This window comes from Carcharhinus amblyrhynchos, chromosome 17, assembly GCF_965287045.1.
Source record: "Carcharhinus amblyrhynchos chromosome 17, sCarAmb.v2.hapA, whole genome shotgun sequence".
NCBI lineage: Eukaryota > Metazoa > Chordata > Chondrichthyes > Carcharhiniformes > Carcharhinidae > Carcharhinus > Carcharhinus amblyrhynchos.
In genome coordinates, this window is record NC_137340.1 from 45,290,791 (window position 1) to 45,307,267 (window position 16,477).

The 16,477-nt window shown below is 42.6% G+C and overlaps 1 protein-coding gene and 1 non-coding gene across 2 annotated transcripts in view; one reads left to right on the forward strand and one right to left on the reverse strand.

The window, feature by feature from the left end:
- Positions 1–632: 632 nt before the first annotated feature.
- The window catches only part of cfap58 (cilia and flagella associated protein 58), a 208,674-nt gene continuing 192,829 nt past the window's right edge, over positions 633–16,477 (reverse strand). Inside the window, exon 18 of the mRNA XM_080206048.1 lies at positions 633–1,082. Coding sequence (XP_080062174.1) covers positions 962–1,082 — 121 coding nt within the window. The 3' untranslated portion in view covers positions 633–961. The remainder of the gene's footprint in view (positions 1,083–16,477) is intronic.
- On the forward strand, positions 5,006–5,205 carry LOC145354613 (U2 spliceosomal RNA). Its single transcript, XR_013888881.1, has one exon. It is a non-coding gene; the product is annotated as a U2 spliceosomal RNA (small nuclear RNA).

Consider the following 16,477-nt stretch of genomic DNA (forward strand, 5'->3'; position numbering starts at 1 on the left):
TCAAGTCTGCATCAACCGCAATCCCAACCAGGCCCTATTCCCATAACCCCACACATTCACCCTGGAAATCCGCTGACACTAAGGGTCAATTTAGCATGGTCCATCAACCTAACCTGAACATCTTTAGACTGTGGGAGGAAACCAGAGCACCCGGAGGAAACCCATGCAAACACAGGGAGAATGTGCAAACTCCACACAAACAGTGATCTGAGGTCGGGATTGAACCCGGCTCCCTGACACTATGAGGCAGCAGTGCCAACCACTGTGCCACCTATTTCTTTAATTAATAAGGAAATCAAGAGGATAAGTGGAGTTGAGGATTATCAGATCAGTCATGGTTTCATGGAATGGCAGAGCAGACTCGATGGGCTGAACAGCCTACTTCTGCCCCTCCATCTTATGGTCACAGTCTTAATGTGGGGAGAAGTGACAGAAACTCACCTTGAATGTGTTTCTGAGATTAAACAACTGCCCAAGGAATCTCAGTAGATTGCTAACACATTCCCTAGGCTGGTAAACCAGACCTCTTTTTATGTCCTTCACTTGCCACTTTACTTCTTCCAAATTTTGCACAGGATTGTTATTTTAGCAGTTCACTTAATAAGTTTAGTGACAGAGCATTTTGAGTGTAATCAGACAGATTTTATTCACTACATGTCCATATGTATCTGACATGAAAGTGCATTAAAGTGCAACACAGGTACTTTTATATTCAATATAATGAAATCAAGAGGAAGAAAAGATCAATATTCCATAAAACACTTTTCAACAAAGTTCATTATCTTGGCTGAACTGGGGCATTTGAAATGCCAAAATAAAATTAAGCTACATGAAAATTATATTGTCCCCACACTGTTATTCTTGGCTGAGTTGAACACTTTCTACAATAATAAGCAAAAAAAAATTCTGGTTTGATGTAAAAGGATCAACAGCAGATGGAGAGTGGAGTGCGTTGGGATATTCAAGCCGAGACTTTTGTTTGCGGTTTAAGATTGAAACCACCTCCTGTGAACTGAGGGAAGCTTGTCCTCTGAGGATGGATTAAAGGCTGTACCTCCTGTTCCAGGGCTCTTTGCTTCTCACTGAAGAGACAGAAGAAATCCAATTTATTTCAAAAATATTACAATTGTTTCTTTTTATATATAGACACAGGGAGGGATTTTCCAGCTGCACTCACTTCAAGGCTGGAAAATCCTGCCAGAGGTTAACGGACCTTTACATGGTCCATGTCCCACTCAGTACAAATCCCGTGGCGGGTGGGATGGAAAAGTTCCACCCGTAATATTCGTTTTGAAGATCTATCTGGTGTCAGATGAGGAGAACTTGCTCCCCTCAAAAAGTGCCACACCTCTGGAAATCCCTACCATGGAAAACTGCAGACATTCAGTCCTTGGGTGTACCTCAAAATCAGGGATTGACAGATATCCAGAAACCCCGGGAATCACTGGAGACAGTGCGGGAGATAAAGCTGAGATAGAAAATCAAACATGACCTTAGTGAATGGCTGAGCAGGCTTGAAGGACTCAGTGGTCTACTCCTGTTCCCATTCCTAATATTCCTATGCTCAGGCATAGCCTAACTCTGTTTCCATTTATTATAAATATATTTTTAAAAGGCCATACTTTCTATAGAGAGAATACAGCAAAGGCTCACCAGATTGATTTTGGGATGGCAGCATTGTCTTGTAATGTGTTCAAGAGGCAGCTAGATATAGCACTTGGGGCAAATGGATCAAAGGTTACGGGACGAAAGCAGGATTAGGCTAATGAGTTGGACAATCAGATATGATCGTGATGAATGGCAGAGCAGGCTTGAAGAGCTAAATGGCCTCCTTCTGTTCCTTTCTTCTGTTTCTAGAAGTCATTGGATCAATCGGGCCTGAATTTGATGGAATTTAGAAGAACGAGAAGGGATCTAACTGCAAAGCATAAAATTCTGACAGGGTTGAGTAGACTGGATACAGGGATGCTGTTCCTTTTGGTTGGGGATATCTAGATCAAGGGTCACAGTCTAAGGACAGGGTCAGTTAGGACACTTAGAGGGCGGTGAACTAGTGGAATTCTCTGCAGAGGCTAAGTCACTTAATATTCTAAACAAGTAAATAGATAGGTTTCTAGACCGTGTCAAGAGGAATGGGGCGAACACTGGAGAATGACATTGAGGTAGAGGGTCAGCCATGGTCATATTGAATGGTGGAGCAAGTGCGAAGGGCTGAATGGCCTACACCTGCTCCTATTTTTTATGTTTTTGTATAGAAATTCTGACTTGGAATTTGTTGATGCTAGCCTGAAATGAAAAGTGGTCAGTTCTTCATTTGGAAGGGGAGATTCCTTAAAAAATAGTACAACCAAAATTCCAAATATTGACTGCTGTTTAAAAGAATGGTGGGAAATTGGACTTGCTTCCACATGAAGTGCTTGAGGCAAATTGCATGGATGCATTTCAGGGGAATTTAAAATAACCGCATGAGGGAGAGAAAGGGGAAAAGAAGGATAATCTGATAGAGTTAGAAGGAGAGTGGGAAGAATCTCATGCAGAGCATAAATATCACCACTGTGAGTTTAATGGTCTGCTTCTGTGCTGGGAGTTCTACAGATTGGGTATATATATAAAAGATGCTGCTCATATTTATGGGGCAGACAATGTAGAATCTGCTAGGAATGCACAACAGAAGGTACAAGTAGATTTCCTCACATATTCCCGAGTGAGTCTAAAAGACTTGATTTCCTTGGGATGAGGATGCTTCGACAGACAGGCTTAGAGCCTGAAGAAACTGCCTTTTTGCAACCGTGTGGAGTTCCGTATTGTCTCCTGAGGGAAAAAATAATCATCCAGAGAGGAAAGACTAACTTTACTTCCTAACTCTGATTTTTAAGCTCCCTTTGCTTCATTTTCACTGACCATTTAAAATGCAAAAGTGAAAAAAGAATCGCTGAATTACTCTGCAAGGGAAAGAACCTCGAGAGTGACTCACAAACCATGGAGATATGCCTTTAAGGATTTGAACTCAGACTCTGGGAAATGGTTTTAAAAATGCCCCCGCTCATTGGGGTTGTATCTCCCAAGTAAAGCAGTCAAAATCTAGACAGGCCACCAGTCCAAGCCTCCTGCCAAGCGAGTTCCACCAAACACGACAGCTTTTGTGGTGTTACACAGTTCATCACAAAACTTTCTTGCTGGGTTGCCTACTCACCAGCATCAAACAACCCTCCAACTTCTTCTCAATTTTCTGAATCAGCTGCCCACAAACACCACACGTGGTGGCACGGTGGCACAGTGGTGAGCACTACAGCTTCACAGCGCCAGGGACCCAGGTTCGATTCCTGGCTTGGGCCACTGTCTGTGCAGAGTTTGTAAGTTCTCCCCATATCTGTGTGGGTTTCCTCCCACAGTCCAAAAAAACGTGCTGATTAGGTGCATTGACCATGCTAAATTCTCCCTCAGTGTACCCGAACAGGCGATGGAGTGTGGTGACTAGGGGATTTTCATTGTAAGTAACTTCATTGCAGTGTTAATGTGAGCCTACTTGTGACACTAATAAATAAATAAAATAAATAACAAACTGCCATAAGGTCTCCCTTTAAGAATTTGCAATTCTCACTCCACTCCCTTCCGTTAAAAATAGCTATCAGGGCTGATTGGAGTGAAAATTCTGATTTAGAAAAATCGGCCCTGTATATTCATTCCCTGTGGCATTAAGTGAGTTACAATGCAATAAAACACAAAGAGGCGACTCAACTTTAAAGGACTGAGGTGTGTGAATTCACTAACTGTCATGTCTTTTTCCTCCAAACAAATTAAACAATAGTCACTTCTTATTGATCTTTTTTTCAAATTGCACTATAGCTTAAGCAAGTGCGAGATATTGATCACTTGAATAGTACAAGCTATTAGATTTTATCTTCAAATGGAAGTTCAGGCTTATTCATCACACTATATATATTACAGTACATTTCAGCACTTCTGAGCCATTTCAATAAATCTGATGTGTTTAGAATCTTTAGTTTATTTAATAGTTTAACCTTTTGAAGGTTGCTGTAGCATTTCTGCAATGTGTGCAAATTTGAAAAACACAAAGATTACAAATACATCAAGATGCAAGGGGGCCTAGGGTCGTCAACTTCTCATCCTTGTTTTCAAATCCCTCCAAGGCCCCACCCTTTCCTATGGCTGTATTCATCAACATTTCTCTGAGATATCGGAGCTCCCCTAATTCTGGCCTCTTATGCATCATCTCTAATTTTAAAGTTTTCACAATTGGTGACAAATGAGTTGCCAATCATTTTTGGCTAATCAAATAAATGGCATGAGAGTGGCACAGTGGTTAGCACTGCTGCCTTACAGCTCCAGTGACCCGGGTTCGATTCTGGCTTGGGTCACTGTCTGTGCGGAATCTGCACATTCACCCCGTGTCTACGTGGGTTTCCTCCCACACTCCAAATATATGCAGATTAGATGGATTGGCCATGCTACATTGACTGTTAGTGTCAAGGGATTAGCAGGGTAAATATGTGAGGTTGCAGGAATAGGGCCTGGGTAAGATTGTGGTTGGTGCAGACTTGAGGGGCTGAATGGCCTCCTTCTATACTGTAGGGATTCTATGACAAACTAAATCAATCAAATTGAGGGATAAAGTAAAAAGGGGCATCCCCTTAAAGAGGGTAGGAGTGGTGGTGCGGGAGAGGTGGTGGTGGAAGGGCTGCCTGAAAAATAAAAAAGTGTAAAAGAAACTTTAAACATCAAACTAAAGTATTATTAAAGAGTCAATAATACACCCCACAGTGCCTGTGGGGCTCAATGAGCATGCAAGGCCTCAACATCGACCATGGCCACCCAATGCTCCTCTCCAGGGGCACCTAAATGCCCCACGGGTAGCACAATGCCTCACAGCGTGAGGGACCTGGGTTCGATTCCTGGCTTGGGTCACTGCCTGTGGGGAGTTTGCACATTTTCCCTGTGTCTGGGTGGGTTTCCTCTGAGTGCTTCAGTTTCCTCCGACAGACTGAACGCTTCTCAGCCTTTTGGCTAAGATCAAGTGTAGAATCAACATGCTGTGCTTGATCAAAGTCATTAGGTTACATTTTAGCTTCACTTGAAACAATTTTTAAAAGCGGCATCTTGGCTTTTTGGCTAAGATGAAAATAAGATCAAGCCTTGGAGGAGGTGCGATGCCTACTCCAATCAGTTTGGATCATGTAGATCAAGCCCAAGACAGGAGGTGAGAGCCCTGTCTTGTCAGCTTGGATCGGGAATGTCTCAACTTTTTGAGATTCTGAATTGGATTTGATATGATTGAATTGGAATAAAAGCAAAACTGAACGACATGCTGGTTAGGTGCGTTAGCCCAACTGTGGCGACTAGGGGAATTTCACAATAATTTCATTGCAGTGTTAATGTAAGTCTTACTTGTGACGAAAAAATAAGCTTTCAAAAAAACTTTGGAATTCCCTCCCTACAACTCTCTACTTTATTTCTTCCTTTAAAACACTCCTTAAGATCTAACTTATTTAATCAAAAGCATTTTGTTGTGTGACATTATTCCCGAATGTGGCGCAGTATCACACTTTGTATTACAATGTTCCTGCAGAACGCTGCTTAAATTAAAGGCACCACATAAATCTAAGTTGTTGTGACTGAGAATATTCTTGGAGATTTGATTATGTGACACTTGTCCGTGGTTTGCACGTTGACCTTATAAAGGTTGTCTCGCTCTGAATTGATGTCTTTGTTCCATGTACGTCTATGAAAAGAATGTTTTTGCTCGCTGCCAGGGATTCGGGTATCTGGAAATGTCCCAAGTGAACCCATGAATTGTTCCCTACTGCCCTCAAGAGCTGTGCTCTCTGAATCCCCAGCACCTCTGAGGGATCAAAGGTAACCAATTCTTTATAATCACAAACACAAGTAATAACTGTTGGAAACAATCATTCTGGGACTGTTGGAAACCAGGACATACACACAAGTCATGAAGCTGAAAGGTGGGGTTGCAATCACAAATTTGGCCAAGTGTGGCATCAAGGAGCCCTAGCAAAACTGGAATCAATGGGAATCAGGAGGCAACTCTCCACTGGTCGGAGTCATACCTGGCACATAGGAAAATGGTAATGGTTGTGGAGGGTCAGTCATGTCAACTCCAGGACATCTCTGCAAGAGTCCCTCAGGGTAGTGTCCTAGGCTCAACCATCTTCAGCTGCTTCACCAATGACCTTTCTTTCAACATAAGGTCAGGAGTGGGGATGTTCACCGATGCCTGCACTATGTTCAGCACCATTTGCAAATCCTCCGTTACTGAAGCAGTCCATGTTCAAATATAACAAGACCTGGATGATATGCAGCTTGGGTTGACAAGAAGAAGGTAATGTTCATGCCACACAAATACTAGTTAATGACCATCACCAATAAGAGACATTCTAACTTCTTGACATTCATTGGTGTTACCATCACTGAATCGTCCACTGTCAACATCTCTGGACTTACCATTGACCCAGAAACAACTGGACTTGTCCATAAGTACAGGAAAAGGATTGGCTATTTAACACCATGAGCTTGTTCTGCATTCAATGCGATCGTGCACTGATCTATGATTTAACTATATATCTGCCTTCATCCCATGTTCCTTAATACTTTTGGTCAAAAGCTAAATTGTTTTGCTTTAATTGCCACTGTGGAAGAGAGTTCCAAACTTGGCAGAGGGGAGGTGGTAGCACTGTGATATTGTCACAGGACTAGTAATCCAGAGATCCAGGGAACACTCTGGGGACCCGTGTCAAATCCCACCACAGCAGATAGTGCCAAGGCAGTGCCCAGGTAGTGCTGGCACTGTTCAGGTAGTGCTATGGCCAATGGCAGGGGGCAGTGCCAGGTGGTGATGGGGGGCTGGGGGTGTTGGGGGGGGGAGTTGCGAGGGAGAGAGGTGTTACCAGGGTTCATATCTATGTCCACAGTTATACTCACTGAATCAATTCTGGAGTCCAAGTCTTTATCACTATTACTGGATTATTGTCAAAACCCATATTGTCAGACTCATTGTGTCCAGTGCCTCCAGCCATTTCTTGATATCATATGGAGTGAATAGAATTGGCTGAAGACTGGCATCTGTGATTCTGAGGATCTTTGGAAGAGACCGCAATGGATCATCTATTTGGCACTTCTGGCTGATGATTGGTGCAAATGCTTCAGCCATTGATCCATGCAGCTACAACACTGGCACTATCTGGCAATATGGAAAGTTGCCCAGGTACGTCTTGTACAGAAAGAAAGGACAAATCCAAATGGGCCAATTAACCAACATGTCAGTCTATTATCATTCATCGATAAAGTGATGGAAAGGGTCATCAACAACGCGATCAAGTGGCACTAGCTCAGCAATAACCTGCTCACTGACACTCAGATTAGGTTCTGCCAGTGTCACTCAGCTCCTGACCTCGTTACAGCCTCATTTCAAACATGGACGAAAGAGCTGAATTCCAGAGGTCAGGTGACAGTGACGGTCTGGACATCAAGGCAACATTCAACTTAGTTGAATGTTGCCTTGATGTCCAGACCAAGGAACCCGATGTCCAGACATAGGAACCCTAGCAAAAGTGGAGTCAATGGGAATCAGAAGGAAAACCTTCCACTAGTTGAAGTCATGGTGGTTGGAGTTCAATCACCTCAGTTCCAGGGCATCACCGCAAGAGTTCCTTAGGTAAGTGCTCTTGGTTGAACCATCTTCAGCCGCTTTGTCAATGACCTCCCTTCCATCATAAGATAAGAAGTGGGGATATTCGCAGATGACTGCACAAGGTTCAGCACCATTTGGAACTCTACAGATACTGAGGTAGTTCATGTCCAAATGCAGCAAGACATGGACAATATCAAGGCTTTGGCTGACGTGGCAAGTAACATTTACACCACACAATGACCACAAAGGCCAGGAAATGACCATAGAATCATAGACCATCTCCAATAAGAGAGGAGCTAACCACCGCCCCTTGACGTTCAATGGAATCCCCCACTGTCAATATCCTGGGGGTTACCATCGACCAGAAACTGAACAGGACTAGCCATATAAATACTGTGGCTGCAAGAGGCTAAGAATTCTGCAGCAATTAACTCACCTCGTCACTTCCCAAAGCCTGTCGACCTTTGACAAATCAGGAGTGTAATGGAATACTCTCCACTTGCCTGGAGGAGTGCAGCTCCAACAACACTCAAAAAGGTTTACACCATCCAGGACAAAATGCCTTTTTGATCAGCTTCCGCAAATATTTATTCTCTTCACCACCAACATACAGTCGCAGCAGTGTACCATCTACAACAGGGTTCCCCAAATTCTTCCAGCCACACAACCCTTGTGGCCTTCTAAGACTCTGAGGAACCTCTGAGAAATGTCCTTACTATATTGAACGATTAAACCATAAAGAGTGATTATTATTGCACAAAGACACAAAAGACAAACTTGAAAGAAGTTTCTATATCTTATTTGCATACATTTATAATTTTAAAGTTGTTATTCCACAAATACTTCCAAGTCTTACCTTTTTGTAATTTTTAATGGGAGCAACCATTCACACACACTCCCTCATCCACGCCCTCTCTCATACTTACCCACTCATCCTCACCCACTCCACCCTCACACTCACTCACACTCATCCACCCACTCTCACACGCTCTGACCCTCACTCCCTCTCACCATCAACCATTCTCATCCTCACCCACTCTCTCCCTATTTTTAATCTCACGCTCATTCACACTCACCACTATCACCTACCCATACCTACACTCTCACCCATATTCTCACCTACTCACCCTGCTCAAGTCTCCTTTCTACTAAGTTTTTACTCTAGTTTTAAAAATACAAAGTCAATGCTCAGAGTGAACTGAGCAAGATGAAATCCATTCCTTGCTTGCTCCAAAAATCCAAATTCAAAATCCAACTGAATTCAATTCATGGTACCCGTAAGAGAGACAAACAAGATCCATGCAGACAAGGTGAGGCATTACAGCCCATCTTGGGCTTGATCTGATGCTTGATCTTAGCCAAAAGGCCATTGATCTTTGAAACAGACATAAGCCATTAGACACAAAAGCCCCATCCATTACCTCTGAGGGATGATAGATTAACTCTCAATTCCAAGGACCTTCTTTCCAATGGAAACTTTGATTAACCTTGGTGGCTTTATAAGCGAATTCTGTGGTTGACCGAAAGTTAGCAGAAGTACTTGTGTGTGGAAAGTAAGTGTAAACAGAGACAACTGCTGCCAACTGAGTGGTACACCAGAATTGTCCTTCCAGAAAAAGCAAAAGGACCGTGTAATTTTAATGGTCTCCGAGTAGAATCCCCAAAGAAGGCGAGTGAATGCTTGCTTTACACCATCTCCATGGTGATCCCACTGGGATTACAGTAAGAAATCTATTCAACCCCCAAAGAGCCGCAGAATCAATAAATTTGAATAAGGGAAGGCTTAAATTTTGCACAGGGCAGAAACAAAATTGTGATGGAAATTCTAGTTACTAAGTACTCTCTCTATAAAATTTTCACAGCAACGTTTCCACCCCTCAACCTCACTGGTGGTCGCCCATCCTGCTCCTTAAAATGTATTTGTCATTGCAGGCCAGGGCCACATTGTTCATTATTGGTGCCTTTATTTCCCTATCCTCCTGCAATCACTTTCTTAAAACTCTCCCTCCCCCTTAATTTCTAAAGCTACTCACTTGTATTAAGGAGACGTGGTATGGGTGCCAGCTTCCCTCCATTATTGTGTCCAAATGATCATTCTCTTAGGTGCATGAATAAAAGGCAAGAGGCTATAGGACCACTGGGGACATCACAAACAAACACAATCCTTTTCTCAACTTTAGCCATTGTACATTTTTTAGCAAAGATTTTCCTAAACTAGGCCAGATGCTAATTTATATGCTCTAGCTGTTGCCAACTGAGATGTCAAGTGACCTAAGAACAGAACATAATTAAACCTGGCCTACCTTTTGACCCTTATGGCCAATTACTCCACTTGGCAATGCCTCTATCTATTAGTCATCAGGCAAGTTGTATCCACTCAAAATCTAATCTAAAGTGGCATTTGGTTGAGTCATGTACTCAACCTTACAAGGCCCTTTTATTTCTATGTATATTGTTTCCGAACAAGGCCTCGGGGGATTCGGTCTAGTATTGTAAACTTGAAGTCGAATTGCTATGTGATCCCAAAGGTATGGTTCAGTGGACCACTCGCTTTAATCAAGTTGGTTCAGAAGGCTAGCTAAATTAAGTTTCATAAAAAGATGCACTGCATTTACAAAATAGGCGGAACAGGCAGCACAAGTGACATAGCATCTTGCAACACCCACATTCTTCACACTTTCTCTTTGTTACTGACCTGAGCCATGCTATTATGAAATACCAGGCACCAAAGGTCAGGCACTTGCTCAAAGATGGACAGGGCAAAGAGGGCACCCGACCACACTCGTGCATCTCTTAACTGTCAGTCAGAGAGACGGGTTAACAATTATTTCAGAGCACGTCAGAAGTACCCAGCCACTGTCTAAGTCCGAGGCTCATGTGTGGTTAGCGAGGAAGCACCCCCCCCACTCCCATCCCCACCAATATTCTACTAATATAATGAGGACAATATTCAGCATATAACCATCTCCTAGCCAGGAGTATTCCTGAATTGGAAGATGTTCCTTTAATGTAACTATTTACATGTGGTTTTTCACGAATAGAATTTTAGCAACTACACAGATCTGATCATACTTGGTTCACTTAAGCCAATGTGCCGATATAGCTTGTGACTTATTCCCTTGACTCATTTAGCAGGAATTCAAAGGCATCAGTAAGGATTTTCCAATGAACAATTTTTGTTTACACACATTTAACTGCAGAAAAATATTTAATTCATCAAGTAGACTGAGAAAGGTTTATGTGAGTTGTATAAGTTGGAAGTTCCTGAGCTGACTTTTACAGGGACCTATGCACAATCACACAGCTCTCTATTACTGTGCAATCTAACAAAGTATACGGTACTGTGGTTTCATGGTTACTGTTTTAGCCCAGCATGTTTGGCTGAAAATTAAATGAAAATTACTGCTAATTAGTTTTAAAATATGAGAGTCTGATAAGGGGAACCAAGTGTGTTTATTAAGTAATTGCTTTATGGTTATGGCTTTGCTAGCAAATTCAATGGAACTTCTGTGACATTTCTGCAAAGATCATGCTTTATTGCATAAAAATTATGTAGGGGAAATGATCCAATACAATGGCTCTGATGCCTGTAAAGTGTAAAATTGCTTTGCACAGCTCTTATGTGTGTAATAAGTTTTGCTGTAGCATTAGCATACAAATGTCTCAGTGCCACATGCATTATTTTAATTCAATTGTAAGATATTGGAGTTGGAGCTTCTGGTTTCTACAATTTTGCATGCAGGTCTGATCCGGTTGACACACTCGACCCTCTTCCAGGTGACCACAGCTCAGGTGTGATGCTAGAAGATGCTGATATTCTTCTCATTCATTATCCGCATGCTTCTTGGTACAACAATGCCCAAAAAACACTGTGCCCAAGGTTAATGGGCTGGGTCATTTGCACCACCTGGTTTCAAAGTTTAAAGTTCATTTATTGGTCACAAGTAGGCTTACATTAACACGGCAGTGAAGCTGCTGTGAAAATCCCCTAATCGCGACACACTGGCGTCTGTTTGGGTACACGGAAGGCGAATTCAGCATGGCCAATGCAAGGTGCAGTCCGATCCTCACCCTCACTCATCCCTCAGTTGTTAAAAAGTGGTTAACAAATTTCATGGTTTCTTGTGGAAACTTGCTGCGCACAACTTGGCTGCCATGTTTCTTGCGTTACAGCAGAGACTACACTTTGAAGATACAACATTGGCTGTACAGAACTTCGGTATGTCCTGAAGTCATGAAAGGAGCAGAATAAATCTAAGTGTTTCTGTGTGATAATCAGGGGAACAAAACATTAAACAGGGGCTATCCCAACAAGTTCCAACAAACAGCAATTTAATATTCATTCGCCACACTAGGGCACGGGCCAGCAGCCTCATTCAGAGAGATAAATGTATAATGTCACAGGTGCAGTAAAGATTCTTTTTTAAGCCTGAGGTTAATTCATGATGTTGGGACAGAAGGAGATAATGGCCGGGATTCCCCCATTCCACTTGCTGCTCGAGTAGCGTGACACCAGTTTCGAGTTTCCCAAGCACTTTTCTTTAGCACAATCAGCTCTGCAGCAGAAATCAGCACAGAGCTGATTATCATATTGAAATTAGGCAGTAACGACTGCTCCCCACTAACAGGGAGCAGGCATCCGAACCCCGCTGAAGGGAACAGAGGCCATGAGGCCCCCGTGGGAGATTAGGGATAAGGGGGAGTAACCCTTTGGGCAGTGCCACCCTGGCAGTGCCAGTCAGACACCCTGGCACTGTCCAAGGTGCAAATTGGCACCGTACACCAGGCACCATGATGCTGCAGGGATGGGCAAAGATCTGCCACTCTGCAATTGGGATTGGTGGGGGAGGGAAGGAGTAAGGGGGCTATTGGGGCTGGCCATTCGGGTGGTTGGGGTTTGGGCCTGTTCATCCAGTTCGAGGGGTAGGAGGGATATATATTCTTCCTGTCTTCTGGATGGGACGTATGGATATAGTAACGAAGTGTGTAGAGGGTCTGATAGCTCAGTTGGCGAGATGGCTAGTGTGTGGTTCAGAGTAACATCAACAGCATGGGTTGGATTCTCATTGTGGCTGAGGTAGAATTGGACTTTCCCCCTTGCCCTGTCTCAGACCGTGGAAGGCAATGACAAACTACCACTGATAAAAAAATTCCAAGAAAGAAGCTCAGGATGGAGCATCAACTGACAATAAGTTCCCTTCAGGGAAAATAGGCATGAATGAGTGCAGTGCTTGTGGCACTGGACTGGGATAGGGAAGAATTCAAGCAGGTAGTTTCCAATCACCTGTTATTACCAGGGCATAAGATCAGTCTAAACGCTCGAGACTTGCTGTAAATTTGTCCTTTTTTAACCATTTGCAACATTTCTTTGGTGATTGTGTGGCATGCCACAATTGCAGGCATATGGACTTAAACTCCACAGTGGCAATTTGTGTAGCTGAATTCAATAAATCTGACTATTTCCTTTTGTTGATGCAGAGGGGGGTTGGTGAGGTGAGGGGTGAAGGGGCGGCTGTCAGCCAAAATGACCATAAAAGCTACCTACTTGTCACACATAAAATGTAACTGTTCACCATTGTTCACAGGGAAAGAGCCTGGCAACCTTGCTTCATGACTCCAGTCCCACACTAAGTGGCTACCTCTGAATGCCCGCTGAAATGGCTGTGCGAGCCACTCAGTTATAGAATCAATCACGCCCACTACCTTCCTCTCTGCGCAACCTTGTCGGCATCACCTACATCCTGAAAACAAATAATGTAAATTAACGCTGCTTAATTCAAATGGTTTTTCAATTACCTTTTAAGTGTTAAATTTCCACCTGCGTGTTACTAATGTTGCTTGATTCAAGTTACGTAATTGTTAGAATTCTTAGCACAAAAAAATGAACTTGAATCATCAGAAGCCGGCGGCATAATGTATGCCATTTCCTGATAATCAACTGTAATTTATTACTTGATAAACTTATGGTAATAATATCACTACAGGTCACTTGTTTAGCGAGGCTGCAGCCACACATCAATTGCCTGTGATAAAGAGAAAAATGCTGAAAGTATAGAGTGGGCCTTGTCAAAATCTGTAGAGCTAAATCAGTTAACTTTCCAGCTGTGAAACCCCTCAATTGCAAACGATCTGCATCTGAAATGTTAACCTTTTCCTTTCTCGACCCTTGCTAACCTGTTATGTGTTGTCAGCATTTTTTATTTCTAACACAATCTTCCAGTTTTTCTCCTCTTTAGCTCAATTGTGTGCCCAATTTAACAAGAGCTGCGATGAGATAACAGCAGAAAAAAGTGCAGATTTTGGCGATCCTATGGAAAACTGTAAAAAGTCTCACGACAGGGGGAGCACAGTAGCACAATGGTTAGCACTGCTGCCTCACAGCATCAGGGACCTTGGTTCGATTCCTGGCTTGGGTCACTGTCTGTGTGGAGTTTGCACATTCTCCCTGTGTCTGCATGGGTTTCCTCCAAGTGCTCTGCTTCCTCCCACAATCAAAAGGTGTGTGGGTTAGGTGAATTGGCTGTGCTAAATTAGGGTAAATATGTGGGGTTATAGGGATAGGGCCTTGGAGAGATTGTAGTCAATGCAGACTTAATGGACTGAATGGCCTTATTCTGCACTGTAGGATTCTATGAAACACCAGGTTAAAGTCCAACAGGTTTATTTGGTATCACAAGCTTTCGGAGCACTGCTCCTTCATCAGGTGAGTGACTCACCTGATCATCACTCACCTGATAAAGGAACAGTGCTCCGAAAGTTCATGATACCAAATAAACCTGTTGGACTTTAACCTGGCATTGTGATTCTTCTTACTGTGCCCACCCCAGTCCAATGCTGGCATCTCCACATTATGGAAAATTGATACAGGAGTGGAAAAACTGAACTAGGAAGTTACTTGAAGAAGGTTCATAGCAAATTGCTGATCTATCCCCATTGACTTCCTTAAACAGATAAGAAAATTGGCACATTGTGAGATGGATTCACAAACCGTTTCCTGTGACTGGTGGAGAATTATTTCACCCCATGGCCTGAATTCTACCAACTCACACACCATAGAATCAGAGCAGACGAGGGTCCGACAACTGAAATCTCTGTTGACCTTGGGTGGGAATTTCTGGTCTCATCTGAGTGAGGCCATTAAATCCCGCCCATTGTGTCTACATTAATGTCAGTGTAACTTCCCGCTGTTAAAAGGGTTGCTTTTAGCCCTGAAATTCCACACTGGGACCTACCAGCCGCAGTAGGAGACTGGCTGAACTGCCAAAAAAACCTCGGAGACCTCTCCTCACCAAAATTTGATTTTAGTAAAGTTTAAAGTTTATTTATTATTATCACAATTAGGCTTACATTAACACTGCAATGAAGATACTGTGAAAATCCCCTAGTCGCCGCACTCCGGCGCCTGTTCAAGTACACTGAGGGAGAATTTATTATAGCCAATGCAAAGGCTCTATTCAGCAATAAGGTAAGCCAACTCATGTCCTCCGGAAAAGATCAGGGCTACCTTACCTCCTTAATACTCGACATTCCCAAAAAATGAGGGGGATAGCTAGAAGTGAAAGTCAATGTTGCAGACCATAGGATGTCCATGAGAAGGTTGTTCCTGAAACTTACGTTGAGTTTGGAACCACATATGAGGTCAAAAAAGAGGCAAGAGTGAGAATGGGAGAGGCTATTAAAATGGTAAATTATAGGCACTGCAACCTCGCACATCTACTCATGCAACACGCCTCACATACACCTCTCACTATCTCCACATTCAACAAGCTATTCAGCCATAGAAGGACATCACAATCACTGAACAGAATTTCCACTCATCTGATGAAAGCTAGTGGCTTGTGCTACCAAATAAACCTGTTGGACTTTAACCTGGCATTGCAAGATTTCTTATGATGCTCAGACCCCAGCTTAATTAAATTACTTACACATACTGACACACACAAGCCTGCCTCACACAATAACACAATAAACCCCAAAGGTTTTAAGAATGAAACACCTTTTATCACACACAGTACTCAGGGAACAAACATCAAATGCTCCTTGCCTCAGGCATCCCATCAAATAAATGAATATAAGTTTAAAATCCAGTCTCACAATACCAAAATGCACAATTTCTTTCAACAGTGATGCCATTTCTCAATTGCGTTTATTGCTATTGGCGAAAGGAAGAGTAATTTTATCTAAGAGTAGTGATTAACACCACTTTAAAATTAATATACATCAGTGAAATAACTGCTGTGTACATATTGTCAAGCTATTAAAGACAAGAGGTGTAATTCTGTCGTTGAGTTGGTGCTTTAATTTAAAGGATTGAAAAAATACATGCACCCCATAATTAATAACCTTGGTATAAAGCTGCGACTGTAAGGATTTACTATAAAATTGTCATTATCAGTTAATAATACTGTTGATGTAATACTATTGATGGAGTCTTGTTATATACACAAGCAAATGTGTCTACTGCTTCTAAACCACCACAGTTCTTGATAACTTCATGGGAAGTAATGATTGCATATTTGAAACAGAGAGATCAATGGCATTGCTTTACTGATTGCACGTTTCAATTTTTCTATATCTAACTTAATGCAGCATTGATTCAAAAATTTAAAAAAAAACACAATTTCCACAGCCACCCCAATGAAAACAAACCCCACTGTGATGGCGATACCAGAATCTAACTAACTATGGATTCCCAAGTTCAAAAGGAATACTCCCACTAGAAGGTACTGACAGAGCAGCAAAGAGGGAAAAGGTATTATGGCATGAAGAATTGGCAACTCACACTAGCCTACAGTTCTGCAGAAATGTCTAACT